The sequence below is a fragment of the Dermochelys coriacea genome, chromosome 5, assembly GCF_009764565.3.
Source record: "Dermochelys coriacea isolate rDerCor1 chromosome 5, rDerCor1.pri.v4, whole genome shotgun sequence".
In the NCBI taxonomy this organism is placed as follows: Eukaryota; Metazoa; Chordata; order Testudines; family Dermochelyidae; genus Dermochelys; species Dermochelys coriacea.
The window spans coordinates 46,650,612-46,672,847 of NC_050072.1; the positions used below are offsets into that span (position 1 = coordinate 46,650,612).

The 22,236-nt window shown below is 37.8% G+C and overlaps 1 protein-coding gene across 6 annotated transcripts in view; it reads left to right on the forward strand.

The window, feature by feature from the left end:
- Positions 1-22,236, forward strand: part of AP3B1 (adaptor related protein complex 3 subunit beta 1) — a 334,397-nt gene that overhangs the window by 233,731 nt on the left and 78,430 nt on the right. For 5 of the 6 annotated variants that reach the window (XR_006281799.1, XR_006281800.1, XM_038401874.2 and 2 more), the window contains 4 exons: positions 990-1,149; positions 3,700-3,880; positions 14,187-14,259; positions 15,712-15,818. Coding sequence is in view for 4 of the 6 variants with exons in the window: in XM_038401874.2 (XP_038257802.1) it covers positions 990-1,149; positions 3,700-3,880; positions 14,187-14,259; positions 15,712-15,818 (521 nt within the window). In the remaining 2 variants the exon portion in view is untranslated. The remainder of the gene's footprint in view (positions 1-989; positions 1,150-3,699; positions 3,881-14,186; positions 14,260-15,711; positions 15,819-22,236) is intronic. The other variant, XM_043515585.1, reaches the window with a different exon arrangement.

Genomic DNA, 22,236 nt, shown 5'->3' on the forward strand with positions numbered 1-22,236 from the left:
ACCACTGAGGTCAGAGTATCACTGCCATAGTATATTTTACTATGTTTTCTATTAATGGAGGTTTGATTGCATTATCCTTTCACTATAGAGTACCAAACTTTCTATTTATGTAGGCATTGGGCTAATGATAGGGGGAAAGAATGGCAGATGGCTCATATCAGAGGAGTTGTGTGAAATAAGCAAAGTAAGGAAACGTGTGTCCAGATTCTCTAGTCTTTTAAGGGTACTTAAAGCCACATAAGCAGCTTCTTGAGGCTGCCCCTCTCCACTGCATCTGAATATAGTCCAGACATAGTGGGCAATCAGAGCCTCAATGTTTAGCATTTGAGAATCAGAAAAATTAGCATGTGTGTATGTAAGGTTGAAATGCATGGAAAAGAAATGTTTTCACATCTGAATTCCCCCTAAAAAATGAGTGTATCTGAGTAGAGAATTATTTAGGGTGATTAGTGGATGAAGCTAGAAAGGGATACATTCAAGGTAGACATTAGGAATGTTTTTCAACTATAAGGTTAGTTAGAGAATGAGTAACTTATTGAAATAGGTGGTTAAATCATTATCAGTATAGGTGTTCTAGATTAGATAAATACTTAGGCAGTTAGTGTAGAGGGTAGTCCTCCTTTAGAGTAAAGGCTTGGACTAGAGGATTCAGGAAGTCGTTTCTTACTCCTTGTGTTACGTGTATTTTTTTTTTTTCCAAGAGTATTGGTACGGATCCTGGTGCAACTAATCAATTTAAAGTGTCCTAATTTGGACAGTTACATTACTGTGTGTTCAAGAGAACAGCCTTTTGAAATAGCAAAACTTATGAGTTAGCAATAAAGAAAATAAAAAACAAAAAATGTTTGGACTCTGGGTAAATATAAAATCTGGCAAATAAAATTATACATTTCTTTTTTATAGCTATATACACATTTGGGCTCCACTATCTGCTACATATATAAAACTATATTAATAAAAATGTAAGATGCAGTGTTTTTGTGTTTTAGAGAGTGAATCTACTAGTGAAAGTGAAAAAGAGAAGAATGGAAAGGAAGAAGGCAGCAGCATGGACAATAGTGAGAGTTCTTCAAGTGAAGAACTGAGTGACAGTGAATCGGAGAGCAAAGAAGGTACAGCAAAGAAAAAGTTCAAAACGACTGAGGAAAGGTAAATATGTAGTGTGTTTTTATCCTGTAAAGAGCATTCAGAGTGCTCTGGCTGTAAACACACTTTCGAATACCAAATTAGGCTACTTCCTTGAGTCAGAGGAAATATCTGAAAACGTTGGCTTAAAAGAGCCGTAGACTCCCATGCATTTTGAGTGACATTACCTTTTTCAGTATAGTTTGAATGTGTATTTCATATTTTCATTAATTGAACTCTTCTTAAGATGAATTTTCATATCTCAGTAGTAAAATCTTGGGGTGGCTTTCTGAAAATAGAAGCTTGGGAGGCTGGTTAAGGGATCAGGCAGTTGTATGAAATACTTAATTACCTTTTGCGGCAATTTTGCTGAGGGCTAAAATTAAATCCTTCAACACTTTGCAATTATGTAACTAAGACAATTGATTTTTCTAAATAATGTTATATTAAAAAGATTATGATAGAAATAGTAGAGGCAAGGGCTGTGAAGGGAGACAGTTATAAGATATTTAAGCGTTAGCGTTTTTTAAGATTGTCCATTAACAACAGCGTTATCATGTATTAGAGTATCATTAAAATTTTGAGTAATTGGGGCTAATACCTTGGATTGTATAAATCTGTTTTTTCCACTGCCGTCAGCAAGTGGCCTCTGCAGACATGATCACCCTTTTCTCTGTATCCTGCTGCCAGCTCACTTGATGAGTTTGCAGCTCAGCTCAGTCGTGGCTGACAGCACTGATTGGGGTGCAGTACGCACTCTGCTCCTTTTATTACAGACAGTAATTAAAGCAGCTCGCCCTGCCACTTCCATAACAAACACAGCATAATGCCCTAATTATGACTTTATTAATTTAAGTCAGGATTTAATGATTTTAAAAGTGATTTATATTGTTTTTCCTGTTCAGAACAAATGAAATCTGTAGGTTAAATTAATACAGGCTTTTCATCACTGCAAAGTTAAAAAGCTAGTTACCAGTAAATTCTTTTCATTAGATTAACATGTGAAATTCTAAGTAGTTAGGTAAACAATGATTACCCATCAAAATTGAATGATGCATAATAAAATAAGATTTTCAAGATAAAAGTTTTATCTTAATGCTAGAAGCTGTGTTAATTCAAAACAAATTGCTTTACTTATTGAACTAAAAGAATATCTGACTCACAGTGGATTCCTTTTTTATGCAAATACTATTGTTTAGGTTCCATGTTAGGGCCTGTGAGGAAACAGAGATGGGTTTGGTTGGTACCAGTTTTGGTTGGAATGAATAACTAAGTTTAAATAGAAGCAAATTGTGACTTTTTTCAGTGACCTCATAAATGTTTGTGGAAGGTTATTGTATATGCAGTTTAATTCTGATGTTACTTCAAAAACCTATTTCTTTCACCTTGGTTTTGAAGAACAAATATGCTCTTGTAACAGTTGCTTTCTACATGGTGCTGTATCACTCTTGTTCAGTTTTAGATTCATAGCATGTTAAAGCTACTGCCTTAAACAGCACTACTTTCCTTTGGTTCTAAAAATATAATTTTTAGAGTTCAAATATAATTACATGTGCTGTGTAGTGTTACCATATCTCCATTTTTAATAAGTGGGAATCGTATTAGCTTCAGAGAATTCAATTCTAAGAAATATTGATTTTTTTTCCTCCAAACTTTTTTCTGTGTCCTTAGATTTTTTTTCAAGGTTTTTTTTTCTCCCTGTAAAATAGTGTTCATCTTGTGGAACAGTAGCATCACGGGGCACATACCTTCATTTCCCCCAAAGACTTAGCAAAAGTGTAAAATTTATTTAAAAAACAGAACCAAAACTTCCGTTAAAAATCTGGGCTATATATAGTTGTCTTACTCTTGTTGAGTGGTATCTTGAGTGCCCTGTGAAATATTCCACTGACATGCATAAGGTAAGGTACTACTCAGCATGAGAAAGGGTGTGAGAAGGTGGCACAACAATAGCACTGTGTATTTGCCCATTCCAGCCAATTCTTTTTATAAATACTTTTCTCTTTCTAATTAATTTAATTTAGTGGCATGAATGAACAATAATACATTGACCAGAAAAGGGATGTTGATTTGCCCCCGAAAAAGCTTTAAAATCTATCCAGATTCCTTTAATCAAAGCTTTCCTAGTCTGAAAGTTTCTCAGTGTAATACAGTAGGCACATTTTTCTAGAAAATGCCATAAATTTAGTACACCCAGACATTAGTTATTCCCTTAATAGTTATTGATGACTTTGTTTTCAGTGGTGTTTTATGACCTTTCCATTTTATTGTTCTTTTTGAAGTATGTGATTATGTAATTGATGGGTTTGGATAATCTGGTAAGATAGTTTATTTAGAGATGCACAGTAATGTCTATATAATTTTGTGGATATGTCTTGCTGTTGTGCCATTTTCACCAGGTTTCAGTTGTAATGAGGACTTGGTGGATAGAGTCTAGTTTATTAAAGGTTTGGAATGCCAGAGTGTAGAACATTGTCTGAGCTTTTGTTTTCTATGTGTCGGTTTCTTTTTACAACCAGATATTGTTCTTTATTTCTTGACTTTAAAAATGAATGAAGAACCTGTTCTTTTTAGACACAGTGACTCAGATGAGACAGAGAAGAAAACAAAGTTGATTTCCAAAAAAAGGAAAAGTTCTGGTTCCTCTGACTCAGAATCTATCTCAACAGAGGAAAGTTCATCGGACTCCGAATCAGAATCTGATTCTGAAAGTGATGCTGAGTATAGAAAGCGTAAAAATGCTGTTGCCTCCAAGGTAGAATCTATATTACTTTGTATAAAGCTGTGTCCAGTCATTCATGTATGTGTATTTCTATTTTTTAATGGGCTCTGGGATCTAGAAATTCTCGGAGATTACGCTGCATGGTAAAAATTAATTTTATTTATCCAGATTAAAACTACTTGTATATCTAACAAATATTTGAAAATAACCTTCTATGTGTTCCTGGGGGCAGAGTTCAATCTCAGTTACATCATAAGAATGTAAGAATGGCCCTACGGGTCCAAAGGTCCATCTAGCCCAGTATCCTGTCTTCCGACAGTGGCCAGTGCCAGGTGCCCCAGAGGGAATGAACAGAATGGTAATCATCAAGTGATCCATCCCCTGTCACTCATCCCCACCTTCTGGCAAACAGAGGCTAGGGACACCATTCCTGCCCATCCTGGCTAATAGCCATTGATGGACCTATCCTCCATAAATTTATCTAGTTCTTTTTTGAACCCTGTTATGGTCTTGGCCTTCACAACATCCTCTGGCAAGCAGTTCCACAAGTTGACTGTATGTTGTGTGAAGAAATACTTCCTTTTATTTGTTTTAAACCTGCTGCCTATTAATTTCATTTGTTGACCCCTAGTTCTTCTGTTATGAGAAATATAAACAACGCTTCCTTATCTACTTTCTCTACACCAAAAAGAAAAGGAGTACTTGTGGCACCTTAGAGACTAACAAATTTATTTGAGCATAAGCTTTCGTGAGCTAGGGCTCACTTCATGCTGTAGCTCACGAAAGCTTATGCTCAAATAAATTTGTTAGTCTCTAAGGTGCCACAAGTACTCCTTTTCTATTTGCGAATACAGACTAACACGGCTGCTACTCTGAAACCTTTCTCTACACCAGTCATGATTTTATAGACCTCAGTCATATCTCCCTTTAGCTGTCTCTTTTCCAAGCTCAGTCTCTGTTTAGCTTTTGAAATCCCCTTGTGCAAATAAATTTATGGCCAGATCTTCAAACGTGCATGTAAAAAGTCTTATGCACATTTGCATGCCTCTGCGTAAATGCACAGATAGCCCAGTGATGTTAGTCAAGGTTTGCATGCACATACCTAAGTGTTTTGGGTATTTGCAAAACTAAGAGCCTGGCTACACAGTGTGTTAGGTTTCAGAGTAGCAACCGTGTTAGTCTGTATTCGCAAAAAGAAAAGGAGGACTTGTGGCACCTTAGAGACTAGCACATTTATTTGAGCATAAGCTTTCGTGAGCTACAGCTCACTTCTTCGGATGCATTCAGTGGAAAATACAGTGGGGAGATTTATATACATAGAGAACATGAAACAATGGGTGTTACCATACACACTGTAACCAGAGTGATCACTTAAGGTGAGCTATTACCAGCGGGGGGGGCAGGGGGGAATTTCCCCATGTTTATCCCTCACCCCCCACTGTTCCTCAGACATTTTTGTCAGCTGCTGGAAATGGCCCACCTTGATTATCACTACAAAAGTTTCTCCTACCCTGCCCCAGCTCTTAAGATTCTTAAGATTTCTTAAGATTTTCCATTATAAAGGATTCTTTGAGAAGCTCTCACACCTCTGTTGTGTGCAGCAGACCTTTGATATTAGGCAGTGGGAACAATCTTGAGCTACAGAAGTTCCTTTTCTTTGTCTCATGAAATTTGGTTTAGCTTTTGCTGAAATTAACTGCTAAAAATGCCATTTCCCATCTCTGACTTTCATGTCTCAGGAAAATCTTGGCAGTATGCCAAAATAATAACTAAACTTATGAATATTCTATTGTGGGGTTCATACTGCCACAACAGTGCATGCACTATACCGAGACTACCTGAGAGCTTCCAGAGATCTATGGAGTGGGAAGGGAGAATATAGACAGATAGAGAAGGAGTACTTGTGGCACCTTAGAGACTAACAAATTTATTAGAGCATAAGCTTTCGTAAGCTATAGCTCACTTCATCGGATGCAAAGCTATATGCTGCAGTATGTCAGACTAGACAGTGGTCCCTCCTGGTTTTGTAGTCTGTGTGTGCTACACATACCCTACATGCTGCTGCACATGTAGACAAGGTCTTCGAGTCCATGAAGTAGATGCCAACATTGTTATGAATTGGTAAATAAGAATTAGTTGCATGTTGTCGTTTCCACCACAGCTGACTGGTGACGATGAAATACAGATTACATCAGAATATCTCAACTTCAAAGAAAAATTTGACTTTTTTTTTCTTTCCCCCAAAAAACCTTACTACATCTTATGCTGGCTAACACTATAAAACTAAAACTATTCTTGATGGTACAAGATAAATAATGGATACATGAGATGAAAATTACTTCATTGAGGGGGTTTTCTTGCTGGTTAGGGTAATCACTTATAGTTTCATAAATCATGGAAAATACTGTCATTCATAAATAAATGAGTACACCATATTTTTTAAAGGCTGGACTAAAATTTATTCTCTTCCCCCTCTCCATTTTAAGTCAGGATAGTACATAACAAGGTACAAAATATTTAGGTATTTTAATTTCTTCAGTGTTAGTCGCTTAAATTTCAACCTGTCTCAATGCTTACATTCTCATGTCTCTATACAAGACTTGTGGTTAGCTCACAGCACCTGCAGTTATTCCTTACAGTTCATATAATTTGGGAGAACTTTCTCTCTTGAGTGTAGATATTTTCATTAATGTATCAAAACTAATTAATACTATTCTGTATAAACAGATGTAGGTATAGAGCATTTGTATTGTGCATCTGCATGTATATTCTGGGAGTATATCTTCACCGCAGTTAACCCAGGCTCTTACTTGGGTGTTTCTCCTAACTCCCTTCCATCCATATACGCAAACGTCTTGCCCCTGTTTAGTGGCACTTTAAACCCAAGCTAGCTGGCAAGGCTGGGGTATGGGTTAGAGCCCAGGTTCTGCTTTCAATCAAAGTGATAATCTGCCCACTTTGCAGAGAGGATGTAAACTAAATCACTCGAGTGCTGGTAGTCCACTAGTGTCTTCCCACAATAACTCCTTTGTGTCCAAGGCTCCAGAAGACCAGACAAGTTCTTCCACAATTTACTGGGAAAGAATCATAGAGGTTCAGCTTACTGCAGCACAAAGAACCATGGGATATGCTCCTGGAAGTCCTAGTAATACATGAGAGAGTGCAGCACTAGTAAGGATGCTAACTCAAGTATGTCTGTGCAGAATGGCTGCTCATGGTTAGGCAAGGCTGGCCTGGATGCCAGTCACCCAACCTTAACTCTTCAGCAAAGACACCTGTAGTGACTTTGTGTATAAGCATTAGAGCTTAAGCTTAGAGAATACAATCCTTTGTATAATGAAACAATATTTGCCTTGAAGAAAGTGTCGTTATGAAACTGTGTGTCAGATAAGCAGCTTTCCTTATAATGCAGAGTAAAATAGTAATGTTTGCAGTACTGTATGAAGAACATTCATGGTTATATCACAAAAGATATTGTTGTATTACAACTGTAAATTATGTCCCATTGTTAAATATACAGGTGCAGAAGGCTTTGTTTAAAATAATGTATTTTAAACTGTTGCAAATTATTCTCTAGAACAGATTCTGCATTTCTGCATTATTCTGCATTTAAGTTCTATTTCAAGAAAAGTTTACCTGAAAAATATATTATAGCACATACTTTTGTGTGTGTGTGTATTTTTGTATGTTTATACACATAGCTATACCAAATATTTTATATGCGGTGTGTAATGTATATTAGTGTCAATAATACCTCTGTCTTGAACCCTCCTAACTCAGCTTCTCATTATGCAGCAATTCTGCAAGCCTCTGCCACATGGAAAGTCTTTAGATTAATTTTACTGTTCAGACACCAAAATAAAATATAATTGTTTGCATTGATTCTAGACACTGTAAAAATCTAAGATGAAACTTGAAGGTTTAGCTTATGTATCATGTGGATTTGATCCTACCATTGATTGCACACTCATAATTTCCATTTACTTTCCTGGGAGTTCTGAGTATGCAGGGCACTCAGGATTGGGCTGTCATGATTGTTTGTGTATATCACATAAATAGGCTATATAAACAAAGCAAATTGTGCTTAACCTACAAAGATCACATACAAAGTTTTAAAACGTGTTCTTTGCTGGTCACCATTGTGCACTTTAGCTGATCTGTGCAGAGGTGTTTGGTTTATTTTATTAATTTGTTTACAAAATCAATGTAGTCTGTCACTTTTTCCCACATAAAATCTCATTTAAGCCAATGGGATCAGATTTGGATTGTGGGCGCTTCCCATTTGGATCAGAACGTAGATTGTGGGGCCAAAGATTGTACTTAACTGTGGTTTGTTTGTTTTTAAATGTTTGATTATTTATTAGGGCCAACGTGTGTGTATGTATGTGTATAATAACGGAAGTTATTGTGGGAAGACACTAGTGGGCTACCAGCACTCGAGTGATTTAGTTTACATCCTCACCGTAAAGTGGGGAGATTACTACACACACACGCGCACGTATGCTAATAAATTAATTGATTTATCATGTTCATTGTGAATTTTAAAAACTTTCAACTGTAAAACATTGCAGAAAAGAGATCCGATCTGCATATTATAGAGAAGGTAGCTAAGGTTTGACAGGAATATTTCCTACAGTAAAAAGAGGTACAAGAAATAACAGGTTTAACTTTCACTTCCACAACAATTTACATATATCTATGTGGGCTGAAGTCTTCGATTTTACATTACCTCTATAAATCTCATATTTGTCTTGTGTGAATGTAATATGCAGTTTTATCTCTTTCTATGAAATGATCCTATATTGTATCAAAAGTATAGATTTCTGAAGTTATGAAAGTGCTATTTAAAGAGGGCCACCTTGTGTTCTGTAAATGGTCGTAGACTGAAACGACCCTCATGACGGGTGAAGAATTTTTTAAACTTTAAAAAAAAAAAAATCTTATTGACGTTCATGCACTGAGGTGTCTTAATTGTCCAGTCCTTACAGTTTCTATATGAGTTTGGTCCAGTGTACAAAGAGGCATAAGATTCATTGTTTTTCTTCCTCTATAATTCAAATTGAAAATATTTCATGTAAATATTGTGCTGTATGAAGCCAGAAATTAACATTGACTGTGTTACATTTCCAAGTTCACTCCAGGTCCAGAGAACTTTACATTATGTTGAGCCTATTTTTGAGTTTGTTTTTCATTTGTTGTTTCGTGGTGTGGACTTGAATCAATACCTTGTTTAGCACAACAACCATTAGAAAAATGGTTGCTTTTTATGTAAATATTTTGCATCTGCATCTAGGTATATTTTCTACTGTGAAAATTAGCATGTAAGATGGCCCCAAATCACTTCTGCTGAATGTAATATTTTTAATAATTTCACATTTCACTCTTTAAAAATTTAACTTTGAAAAAGCTTGTTTTATTCTATTTAGTTAAACTACAGTGAGTAGAGAATTCACTTTCTTACCCTGCTGTTTTGTATTTCATTTTGCAATAGGGACACTCTGAAATATTCAGATACATAACCAAATATTGTAGAAATAAAATGGAGATTTGAGGATGATGCACAGATAAATAGGAGTCTCTACATTGGGATTTTAAAATCAGCTACCATTGGCGTCTTTATACAAACCTAATACAGTCACTCAGCTGTTAAAAACCCGATCCACTATTTAAAAAAAATATACAAAAACAAATTGTCTATCTTTCTGCCTGATCTCTTTTCAAATGCTAACACAATGCGAACAGTGGGTGATCTGTCAATGCATTTGGTTTGTCAATGATGGTTTTGTATAAATATTGGGAGGCTAAAAAATAAAATTCACACAGTAAAATATGATTTCATCTGCCTTTTCTCAGCAGCTCCATGGCTCATGCTGTGGTGTGAAATTCTCATTTTACACACTTTGCAGGCGGAGCACATGAATTATGTATTGAGCAAGAGAAATCTCCTGCTTCAAGTCCTATATGCATTTATCCAGGTTCTATCTCTATTACCAAAATGAATTGCAAATGGAGAAATGTTTGATAGACTATAGCTTAACTATAACTGTTTAGCATTCCGCTTTTTTTCATAGTAGGTTCTTTAAGTAGGAAGCTGTTTACTGATTTTACTGTGGATTTATTTTTTTAAGAAAAAAATGAAAAATGTCACAGAAATGCCAAACATCAGAACCTTTTTATAGCCTTGATTTGGAATGCAAGGCTTTTTTGTATTCAGTAGAAATAGCTGCTGGTAATGTTTGTTTCCGTCCCTGGCTATTTATTATTCCCAGAAAGCCAATGAATTTCTTTTCTTCTAAAATTCAAAGAAAAAAATCAAGTTGTAATAAGAGAGACCAATTTAACTTGCTTTGTCCTTATGTTTGCATGTGACCTGATGTATATTTAATAGTGTTACAGGATCTTGGTTATGAATTAGAAAATAAGACTTGCCTCATGTTTTAACTTTATCTTGATTTAGTTGGTTTGAGGCTACAGTTCCCAGAATGCCCTGCTATACTGTTACTGTTTGAAGGAAAACTACAACTATTGTGCTCAGCGCAGCATTTTAATAAGTCACCTAATGACATGACATTTTTCTTGACACGTATTACACAATTGAAATAATGATCCTGTAGTTGCAGTTATTCTCCAAACATATTTTGGGAAAGTTAAAGGAAAACCTGTTCAGGCCTTGAGTTACCTGAGCCCAATAGGAGATGAACTCTAAAACAGATGAAAATTGACTTCAGTGCAGAAAATGCATTTTAATTGTCTTTTAACGAGTCATTTTTCAATCTCTGTGAGGTGTTCTTATCAGTTGCTGGTTCAGAAAAGCTATTCCAGAATGTAACATCATGAATACTGGAAGTCGTCACTGAAATCATGCAGTTAATTTTATATTTGTGGTGTCACAAAATAGTATATCTTTGAAATCTTCAATAAACCAGAGGAGTACTATGAGGATGTAATGTGGTGGAAAAATTGGGTCAAAGTTCAGTGTAAATTTAAAAATGGTCAAATCTAAACCTTGAATCTGACGTATTCTAATTACAGGTGGGCTATTTGAGTTCTTAGAATCAAGACAGCTTGGCCTATAGTTTTGATTCCAGTTCTTTCCAGAACCGGAATGGGTGTATTCCTTGGTTAAGATGTTGCTAAATTCTTTTGTGTTACTGGTCTTTTACTGGGAGGGTGGTGTCTTCCTTCTGTGTCCCCTTCCTCTTCTCATTTTATCATCTCTCCCCTGGACCCCAAAATGAAAATTTGGTGGTAGTAGAAAAGAAAAATGGGCTGGCCAAATAGACCCTCCTTTCCTCATTATGTACCCTCAACCCAGATAAGAGTAAAGGGTTGAGCGAGGAGCTGCGGCTCCTCAGATGGCTGTCCTTTCTTCTGTGCTTATCTTTCCGATCAGTTATTAGTATTATTATTGCTATGTTGCCAAATCTCAAGACTTATCATGAGTCTCAAGATATTTGATGTTTTTTCTGAAAGTTCCAGCTACTGGAAGCAAGTGATTACAAGAGATTTTGGATTTTTTGGACTTGACTCATGATTTTTCAACAGATATAGTTGGCACTGCTGTTATTGACAGAGTCAGGACTCCCACACTTTTCCCACAGTAGCCCCTTGAGAGAGGGACGCTTTTTTGGTATTGAATTTAATTGGCTGCATGAGAGTTTGGTTAGGAGTAGGACTGCAGAAACCCAAGACAGGAGTTAAAAATCTTGGACAGTCCTATCCAGAATGGGACAAGTAATAAGGATGAAACCGTAACCAGGATAAGCCCTTGAACCTTAATCCTACCATAAAGCAGAGTCATATGCCGCTTCTTTACTCCATCTATAGTTATAGTTAACTTATTTGTGTACTGAATACCTTCCCTTGTCCATACCCACAACCTGTTTTTGGTCAGGAGGAGGAGAGTGGGGACATGCATCACAGATCTTAACTCAGTTTATATTATGTCCTTTGAATGTCTTTTTTTACTTGGCCTCTCTTTTTTGTATTTTTACTTTTAACTTTATATTTGCCATCTACTGAGTCCCTGAGGAGGAATTCATGCTTAAATATGTTTGAAAAAGTTCAGTTTTCACAAAAGCACGTGCATGCCACAAAGTTAAGCATACATCAAGTAGAGTCATAAACATACTTGGCACTTATTAAAAACATCTGCCTGCCATGCAAGGATCTCATTAACACATCATAAACATTAGTAATTTAATATCACTGTGCCCCAGTTAAATGGGTAATTCTCATCTCCATTTTACACATGAGAAAATTAGGCATGGAGTAGTGAGATAACTTGTCAAAGGTCACACCAAAAGGGAGGAAGGATGTTCTGGTTGTCGCCAAACTGGGACTCTGGAGACCTGAATCTGCCACAACTTCCTCTGTGACCTTGGACAAGTCATTTAATCTATCCTGTGTCTGTGTTCCCTAAAATGGAGATAGTATTTCCCCTACCTTACAAAGGTGTGTTGTGGACAAAATTCTTTTATGATTTATTAATGAGTGAAGAGGGCCATATTTATACTTAGGCAATCTGGATTCAGTTCTGGCTGTGAAACACTTCCACCTGTTTCCAGCCTGCACTAGCCACAAGACCTTCTATCCCCTGGCATTCCTGAATATATATGAGTATATTAATATTTTGGTAATGGTGTGTATTTGGGGTTGTGGGCAGCTTGGAAGTAAATTAGAATAGCCCTAAATCTGATATCCATGGGAGACTTACCGTAAAGTAGGACATCCGTGGAGTTTTCCATCTTCCAGTACTCCCTGACCTGTCCCATCGCCAGTAACAGCAAGACTTCACTTGGTGTTATGATACAAGTTCATTTGCACTGATAGCTGGAAAATAGGTAAAAAAGAGGTTTTGTAGGTACAAAGAGGAAGCCCCTGGGTATTTATGCCGACAGGATTTTGAGCGGTTTGTCGGGCAATGATTCTTTGGAGAATGGTGCTCCCCTCCATCCCTGACAGACCTTCAAATCCCACAGGTTTAACAGATTTTAAGGCCACAGGGAACCGTTACAAGATCTTGTCTGACCTCCTGTCTACCACAGGCCATTAATTTTCTGCCAGCTACTCCTGTATAGAGCCCAATAACTTGTTTAACTAAAGCATATCTTCCAAAAAGGAATCCAGTCTTGATCTGAAGATAAGAGATTGAGAATCTTCCATGTCCCTTTGTAGTTAGTGCCAATGGTTTATCATTCTCACTGTTAACAATGTATGCCTTATTTTAATTTTAATTTGTCTGGCTGTGACATCCAGCAGTTGGTTCTTGTTATGCCTTTCTCCACTAGATTAAAGATCTGGTGTATTCTCCCTATGAAAGTACTCATATGCTGTAATCAAGTCACGTCTTCATCCTCTTTTGAGCTCTAAGTATCTCACTGTGTAAGGCATTTTGACCATCTCTTGAATCATTTGTGTAGTTCTTTTTTGCACCCACTCCAAATTTTCCACATCTTTTTTAAAATGTGGATTCTGTACATAGTATTCCAGTATCGGTCACCTCCCTACTCTGACTCCCCTGGTTATACATCCAAGGATCACATTAGCCCTTTATACCATAGCATCACACTGGGAACTCGTATTGTATTGTTTGTTCATTATGACCACTATATCCCTTTTAGAGTCATTGCTGTAGAGTCCCCCATTCTGAAGGTATGGCCTGCATTCTGTCGTCTTAGATATGGCTGTATTAAAACAAAGTTTGTTTGAATGTACCCTACTTACAGAGCAATCTGGATTGCTTGGTATGACTGCCCTGTCATTATTTACCACATTGACAATATGTGCATCATTCACAAATTTTAAGATTAAGATTGTAATTCTTTGTGGCAGGGACCATCTTTTTGTTGTTTGCACAGTGTCTATAATGGAGCAGTGGTTCCTGATTGGGTCTTATAGGAGCTACTGCAGTACAAATAATAATAATATTGCATTCATTTGGATGAATTTGTGGGGTCAGAGAAAGCAACACCACTGCTTAAAATTGGTTTACCTTCTAAAGGGGTGGTTTCACCAGATTTTCCACTTTCATCCTCTGTAGAAAATCCTGAAAGGTTCAGTGTCTCCCTAGAAGTTTTATTTGAATACTAAATAGTAAAACAAGCTTATTGAGGCCTCAGAAATGTTCATTTTAACTAACAGGTTTTTTGTGGAATACAGTTCAGTTTATCCATGGTCGGAAATCCTTCTCACAATGTGAACTCTGAGAATGCTGAGCTGAGCAAAATGGGTATTTTTTTTTCTTTTAAAGTGAAGAAAATATTTGCTGCTATTATAAAAGTGTTGAAGAATCTCTTTACTGGCATGGCAAAAATGAAATATTCATATATTTTGACAGAGAAAAGAAATGGTAGTACCAGAGAAAAAAGCTCCTACTAAACAAGATGTGTCCCTACTAGACTTGGATGATTGTAAGTAATTTGGTTATATAACATTATTTATTTCTTTACGAATGGGATCACAAGATAAATTCCTAATAATTTCCATAAATTTAAATGGCTGAAGTAATGATCCTGTTCATTTATCATACCAATTAACTAGTACATGTATAGATGTTAGTAAAATTACACACTTGCTGTTTTAAATGTGTAATTTGATATTTGTGCTTGTCAAGTTTAGAATTCTGTCAAAAAGAACCTTTTTTAATGTGCTAATATTTGAAACATTCATTTGTTTTGAGCTGTTTTGTATGTCATGACTTCATTTACCACTTGAGTGGAATTATTGCCTTAGGTATACCTTAGACATTTCTTAGGATGTATTGATTTAGTCAGTCTGGCAGCTAATTCAACTACTATAGAGAAGACATTAAGAATTAAAATTTGAAGACCAGATAACAATGCAGTACTGAAAAAAGATGGAAAGATCTGGAACTGTTTTCTAGTCTAAACCCTGTAGTGTAGATTCTTTAGGTTTGTATGTCTTATTTTCAGACTCATTCCTGAAAGTGAAATGCATACAGAAGTCATATTTGAGTTAATGAGAGACATGCATGTGGAATTTTTAGAAGATTTAGATCTATTGTCTTTAATTTTCCAAGCACCATGACAGTATATGGCACTGTGTAGGTAGTACAGAAGTAATGAGTATGAAATACACAGGAAGAGTATGAGAGTAGCAATGGGGAAGAAGGAACAAAAGATTATTATATCAATTTAGAAAGGAAGTTGTATTGAACATATGACGTGATAAAATCAGTAAAGTTGATTTATGTGTGTACATCAATCTCCCCTCTGTTTTTTTCACCAAATGCATCTGATGAAGTGAGCTGTAGCTTACGAAAGCTTATGCTCTAATAAATTTGTTAGTCTCTAAGGTGCCACAAGTACTCCTTTTCTTTTTGCGAATACAGACTAACACGGCTGCTACTCTGAAACCTACATTTTCTTAGTTTCTGTTGGACTCCAACAGTTATTCTTCAAAGCATTAAGTTCAGACTTTTTGACCGATATGAATTTCACATTGGGAGTTTACCATTATCTTCTGAAAAAAGAAAAGGAGTACTTGTGGCACTTTAGAGACTAACAAATTTATTAGAGCATAAGCTTTCGTGAGCTGGATGAAGTGAGCTGTAGCTCACGAAAGCTTATGCTCTAATAAATTTGTTAGTCTCTAAGGTGCCACAAGTACTCCTTTTCTTTTTGCGAATACAGACTAACACGGCTGCTACTCTGAAACCTGTCGTCATCTTCTGAGATATGCCAGGTTAATATATTCCTAGATTTTAAGTGTTTGAGAATAACTCAGTTAAATCAAGATGCCAGCTTACCCTGCATGCTATTAATTTAAGTATTTAATTGCCTTAATGTTTTTCATTTAAAAAATTATTAAATCCATTTTTTTCAACTGTTCTTTTCCTGCAGTCAATCCTGTGTCAACTCCTGTAGCATTTCCCACTCCAGCTATTCTCTCTCCAAGTTTAGTTGCTGATTTAGAGGGTTTAAGCCTGTCAAGGTCATCAGTCATTGATGTAAGTAATCTTTCCCCGCCCCCCCCCCAAAATCCCCAACTAAACAAAAACAAACCCACTCAATTTAGTTGTTTCATGTGTTTCTGGGGAAGTCATTGATGAAAGTACCATAACAGGTACTTTTTAAAGGATGTTGCAATTTCTCAATCTAGAATCTGTAGAAAAACTTGAACAACTTTTTCTGATCTATATTCATGGCAATTGGAAAGCTGGGGAAAGAAAGGTATGAATAATGAACATTTAGAATGGCTGCATTCACTTGGTATTGTACAACTATATCCTCCGTTATCCCAAGTACAGCCACTTACCTTGCCATGATGCAGCACCCATTCATTACGACCTACCCCTGAGGAGTAGTACATATCCTAGGAGCCTTACTGCCTTAAGGAATGGTGGGGACTAGCTGGGACAGATAGAGAGACCTGAAGGGGTGTCTTACATCTACAGCCTGGTTCACACCACTCTCCTCTCTTGTTCCTTCAGGTAACTGTGCAGCTAGGAAACACAGCAATAAAATAACAGAAAAAATAAAATTAAAACTAAAAATACTGAGCAAATTAATGAAAGTAACAATACTGAGCTTGAGCATTTCCCACACAAAGGTTGTGTGGTTCATCTCTGTTATAGCTACTGCAAGTGTGAGGGTGTAACAGAATATAACCCCCAACCTTCATGGCACACGTGTGGCCTTCATATGGGATAGAATAATTCAACACAAGGAGTGATATGTGTGATCACAATACATTCTGTGCACCAAAAACAAGATGGCTAGTGTGAATGCACTGCACAGTGAAAGTTGCAATAGTGCAACCATGTAGTATAACAGCAATCCTAGAAAACTCAGGTGAGCCAGTCCTTAGAATGTTAAACATTTGAAGAATGGAATAAAAAAGGAATGAAGGAGTTTGTACATTTTGCTAATGCATACTATGATCTGAAGTATCAGGAATCCTGTGGTAGCAGTTTAGAGTGACTTCTAAAGAATTTCTCGTTTTGTATGCTTTTATCAAGTACAAGTAACATTGAATCTAGGAGCAACATTTTTATGAAACTACACTAATTTTTGTTCCTACCAACCCTGTCTAAAATGGGAGCTGGAGATATTCAGCCCTTGCATGACTGGAGTTGTCATAAATTAAATACTAAGCCGAGTTATTACTTTCATCGAGTGGCTCTACATATTCCCACTTACAGGTAATTCAGTGCGTGGTACAGCCCAGCAGTAGAACCTTCTCCAAGCAGTGTCCGTGAGAGCACATGTGCACCTTCTCCTATCAGCACCTCCAAATATTGTGAGGGCGAGGCTATCTAATAAGGTGCTGTGCCCACTACTGTCTCATTTCCTTCCAACCGCTGTGCCAGACAGAAGTGAACTGCCCCAGTCCATCAGATCCAGGGTGTTTCTCCTGTTAGTACCTTAGTTTCTTCTTGTTGGTTTTTATTGTGTCTGTTAGTGAATTAAGGTAGTTTTTATACTACAATTAGTTTAGTGGTAGCTTGGTTCCATGTGATAGCAGAACTGAAGAAGAAGAAGAAGTTGGGTTTTAAAAGATGTACTTCATGCACAGCTGTCTTCCTGGTGTCAGAAGACCATGTTAGAGGTCATAAGTCAGTGGTTCTCTTCCAGGGGTACCTCAATTCATCTACATATTTGCCTAGTTTTACAACAGCTACATAAAAAGCACTAGCGAATTCAGTACAAACTAAAATTTCATACAAACAAAATGAGAGAGTCTCCGGCTCAAGTATCACACTGAAAAATAAGTACAATGTTTATATTCCAATTGATTTATTTTATAATTATATGGTAAAAAGAGAAAGGAAGCCATTTTTCATTAATAGTGTGCTGACACTTTTGGACTTTTATGTCTGATTTTGTAAGCAAGTAGTTTTTAAGTGAGGTAAAACTTGGAGTATGCAAGACAAATCAGACTCGTGAAAGGGGTACAGTAGTCTGGAAAGGTTGAGAACTACTGCCATAAGTGACTCAGAGAAGGCTGGTTTTCTTCTGGCTGTTCTATTTGCTTACACTCAGAGCACATAAGGAGAGACAGAATAGAATGCAGGTTCTCCTGTTTAAAGAGGCCCTTGCAGCTATACCTTTTGGTTCCGGAACATCATCAGATCCAAAAGCTGAGGCCTATTTCAGTTCCAGTCACCTTTTCTTGCAAGACTAAGGTGCCTAAAGGATCCAGAGGATCAGGATCTTTGTCAGTCTGGTTCTTGTTCCATTGTAGTCTCCTGTATTATGCATAAAAAACACTGTCTGTACAGTTGGCAACTAAGGAGCCTAGGATCACAGTGTTGGTTCCAAAGACAAGGGAGAAGATAGCCACTGTTAGCAGTGCCAGATACTGTGGGTCAGATTTATTGGAGCCACCTGATTCAGACATGGCCTTGCACTTCTGGCTCTGAAACCTAAGCCGGTTCCATGATCAATCTCAGCTGAGGAATGTGGAGCTTAATCTCTTTCCAGATCCAGTGCTTTTTAAATTTGTGTTAACAGCACCATTGTCTGTTCCTGTTTCTGTGCTATCCTCTGATCTGTAAAGGACTATTACTATGGATACTGATGATCACTGTTCAGCTTCTGAGCTGATCCAAGCAAGAGACCTATGGGGAAAGCAAAAGAGAGGCTTTGTCAGGTTGTAGATCTACATCTCTTTGACTTAAAAGATGGGTAAAGAAGAGGATACTGAGGGTCTTTTTCTGGTTCCATCTTTGTCATCCTCCTCCTAAGACAGCTCCAGGTTCAGCAAGCAGATTTTCACCTTTGATGTCCATTCATCCTCTGGTGCCATTGTTATCTGACTGAGATCCGTAGCGGGTCCTCACTTAAAGGCAGACAGAGGAAGAGTTAAAAGGCCTGAACCATCCAGTTTTGTACCACTGAAATCTGGTTTCCTCAATCTCTTGGTCAGTTTGTACCTTCTCCTATGGATATGTTCTCAGATCCAGGTATTGGAGAGACTGGCACCCCTGGACTCCAAGGTCTTATTGGGCTCGGCCTCAGAAGGTTTTGAGTTATCCACCTCATGGATGGAGAAGCGATGTTCTGACTTACGAAACTTTGGGGTGGTGGAATCTTCAGATCCAGTTTCACTGAATCCATCTGCTGCTCAGACGGTGTGCCCAATGACAAGTATGAGAGAGCTCCTCTTTTTAAGCTGGATCACATGGGTACAGTCTTTGATTCAGATTTGTCTGCTGATGAACAAATGGATGTTGCCTCTGCTTAGTCTCCTTCTGAGAATGCTCTACAGTCTCATGACTTAGTGGATTGTCTGGCATTCAGTTTGATCCTGAACAGCCAGGAAGTCAACATTTGGTCCCATCTCAAAGAATCAAGTTAGATGGCATTTCTGCCAACTGAGTTCCAGACGATTTGCCACCTCTGTTTGGAATTACAGTCTCAAACCTCAACTACAGCCTGAATATGCCTGAGGTTGCTGGGTCATATGGCTGCCTGCATACAGGTAGTTCAGTTTGCCAGGTTACAGCTACATCCTCTTCAGATGTGGCTGAACTCAGTCTATTGTCCAAATTACCATCCCTTGGACAGTCTGGTCTAAATTCCTCCACTGAGCCTGTATTCCTTACGATGGTAGACAATTCAGGGCAATGTGTGCCATGGCATTCCCTGCACTTGGTCTCCGCTAACCAAGACTATTGTCATAGATGCCTCCTTAATGGGTTGGGGAGCCCACATGTGGTTGCCGAAAGTTCAAGAACTGTGGTCAGAACAGGAAGCTTCTGTGGCATCTACAGTGCCTGTCGGACCTTTCAAGGATCACAGCAGGACTCAGCAGGTCTCCGTTTGAGCCTCTGTCAACTTTTTCCTTCTCCTTTTTGTGTCAGAAAACTGCTTTCTTTGTGGTGATAACATCTGCGAAGTGTTTGTGAGAGTTTCAGGCTTGGATGGCAGACTCTCCCTTACATGAGGTTTTCTGAAGACAAAGTGACGCTGCGGCAGCAGCCTAAGTTTTTGCCTAAAGTGGTTTATCAGTTTCACTTGTATCTTCCTGTGTTCCCACTCCACCCCATCCCAAGCCTGTTCAACCCAAGAGGAGCATCGTTTTCACATGATGGATGTGAGGCAATGTCTAGATTTCTTCCTGGATATGCCTAAAAAACTCTTTCCAGCCTCACCTCATCTGATTGTGTCATGCTGACATAATGGAGGGTCAAGCAATCTCTTTCCAGGTGATCTCCAGGTGGATAACCTCCTGTATCATGACAGCATATAAAGTAGCTCAGACTACATTCCCCCTTGGTTCCCCCCGTGTGAGCTCATTCTACAAGAGCCTAGGTGATGCTGATTGCATTTCTAAGAGATGTTCTCATTTTGGGCATTTGCAAGGCTGCCACTTGGTCCTCTGTACATACATTTATGAACCACTGTGCCATTATCCTGCTTCATGCTGAGATTCAAACTGTGGGAAGGCAATCCTGCAATCTTTTTTTAAATAGACGTGGAGCCCCACCTCCTGCAAATACTGCTTGAGAGTAGCCTACATGGAATACAAGGTTGCATCTACTTGAAGAAGAAAACACGGTTACTTACTGTAACTATTGTTCTTTCAGTGTGATGCAGTCATGTATTCCACAATCAACCCACTGTCCATCCCTGCTGTATTGGACTCCCTGCTACTGATGTTCAGTGTGAAGGGACTGAGGGGGATCAGGGTGGTATTGCCCTTATATGGCCAGAGGAGGGGCGAAGGTCATGAGATGTGAGCACCTCCCCTACAGGTACTACTAGGCAAAGTTCTCTGGCTCTGATGCATTGGGCACATGCACACTTACATGGATTATACGGCTTCCATTAATTTTTCTTTTTGCTCGTGACCTGTCTGTGACTTTTACTAAAAATATCCGTGACAAAATCTTAGCTTTAGTCATATGATATTTCTTCAGACTATTTCCAGATGGGTTAATCAATGTATCATTGAATGTTACAAGTTAGCCATAGTCGCCAGCCCTGCTGTTTAAGGCTCATTCTACTAGAGCAGTGGCAGTGTCTTTCACTTGCCTTTAAACATGTTCCTGGTGGGGAAATCTGTAAGGCTGCTTCTTGCAAGTCAGTCCATACTTTACTAAACATTGTACATTGGATTTGGTTTCGAGAGCTGATGCTACATTTAGTAGTACAATGCTTGTCATTATTTAATTAGGACTCTGTTTCCTTCCTCCTGAGTTTTCAGCACTGCTTGCCAAATACCCATAAATCAGAATATACAGAGCAACTCGAAGAAATTAAGGTTACTTGTAACAGGAGTTCTTCTAAATGACTCTGCATATTCATATTTCCTGCCCACCTTCCCATATTTCTCAAAGTCCTAATTTGGTTTCTCTGGGTTAGCAGTTAAAGGAACAGAGGTGATAGAGGGCACAGCCCCCCCTTATATAGTCTCATTTTCAGAACATTTGGAGACACTGAGGGCCAAGAGGGGGTGCACATGCACTCTAACATGCACTGCTTAGCAAAGGTTCCATCATTGGGGGGCTGCATCAGGCGACGCATTACCCACCATGAGTGTGAATATGCAGAGTTATCTCAAACTCCGGTTACAAGTAAGTAACCTTCGTTTTTTCATTATCTTTGTCTCCTGTTCTTCTTTTACACTGAACACTAATTTCCTTAACTAAAAGGGAAAGTTTGGATGAAGACATTGGTAAAAGACATATACACTTACAAGTACATTTGCACCCTTAGTCGAGTGTGAAAACTGAATAATTAAAATAGAAACAATGCATTTGGGAATAGTATTTTTATACTTCATGCAAGATATATTGTTTTGTACATATATATTGCATTAACTATGTTACAGGGATTGGCCAAAAACTTTTATTTGAGCCATTTTGAACTCAGTAAATGGAGTCTAAAAACAAGCCAATGAGATCGGCTGGATTTGAACACCCCACCATTTGCAAAGTCAGTTTAAAATTCTAGATCCAAACTTTGTGGATTGGACCCATATGTAGGTAAAACAAAAATGTGACCACAGCCAGAGATAAAATCTGGCCTCCTTGGACCATCTCTACTGTGTTATGAATAATCTGCAAGCTCCTATTCATTTCACTGATGCATTTTACAGTGAAACTATCATTGTAACGGTTCCAAAAACGGTGTGAACTCAGTACAGTGGAAGTTTTATGAAGTATGATGTTTAAAACAAGATTATCAGTGGCCATTTTATAGCAGCTACTTTGACACTTCAATTAATTTGTATTAATCTGCTGCTCTTATAAATCTAGTACAATGTTGCTAAACCTACTTTTTTTTTCAAACTTTGTCTCTGCATATTTGTATAGCTGTGAGCTAAAATCCCTGAGATCAAATAAAAAAATCCTTAGAATTAAGTTAAATAGCAGCATAGCATGTATATAGTGTTAACTCACCTATTGTTTCGAGACC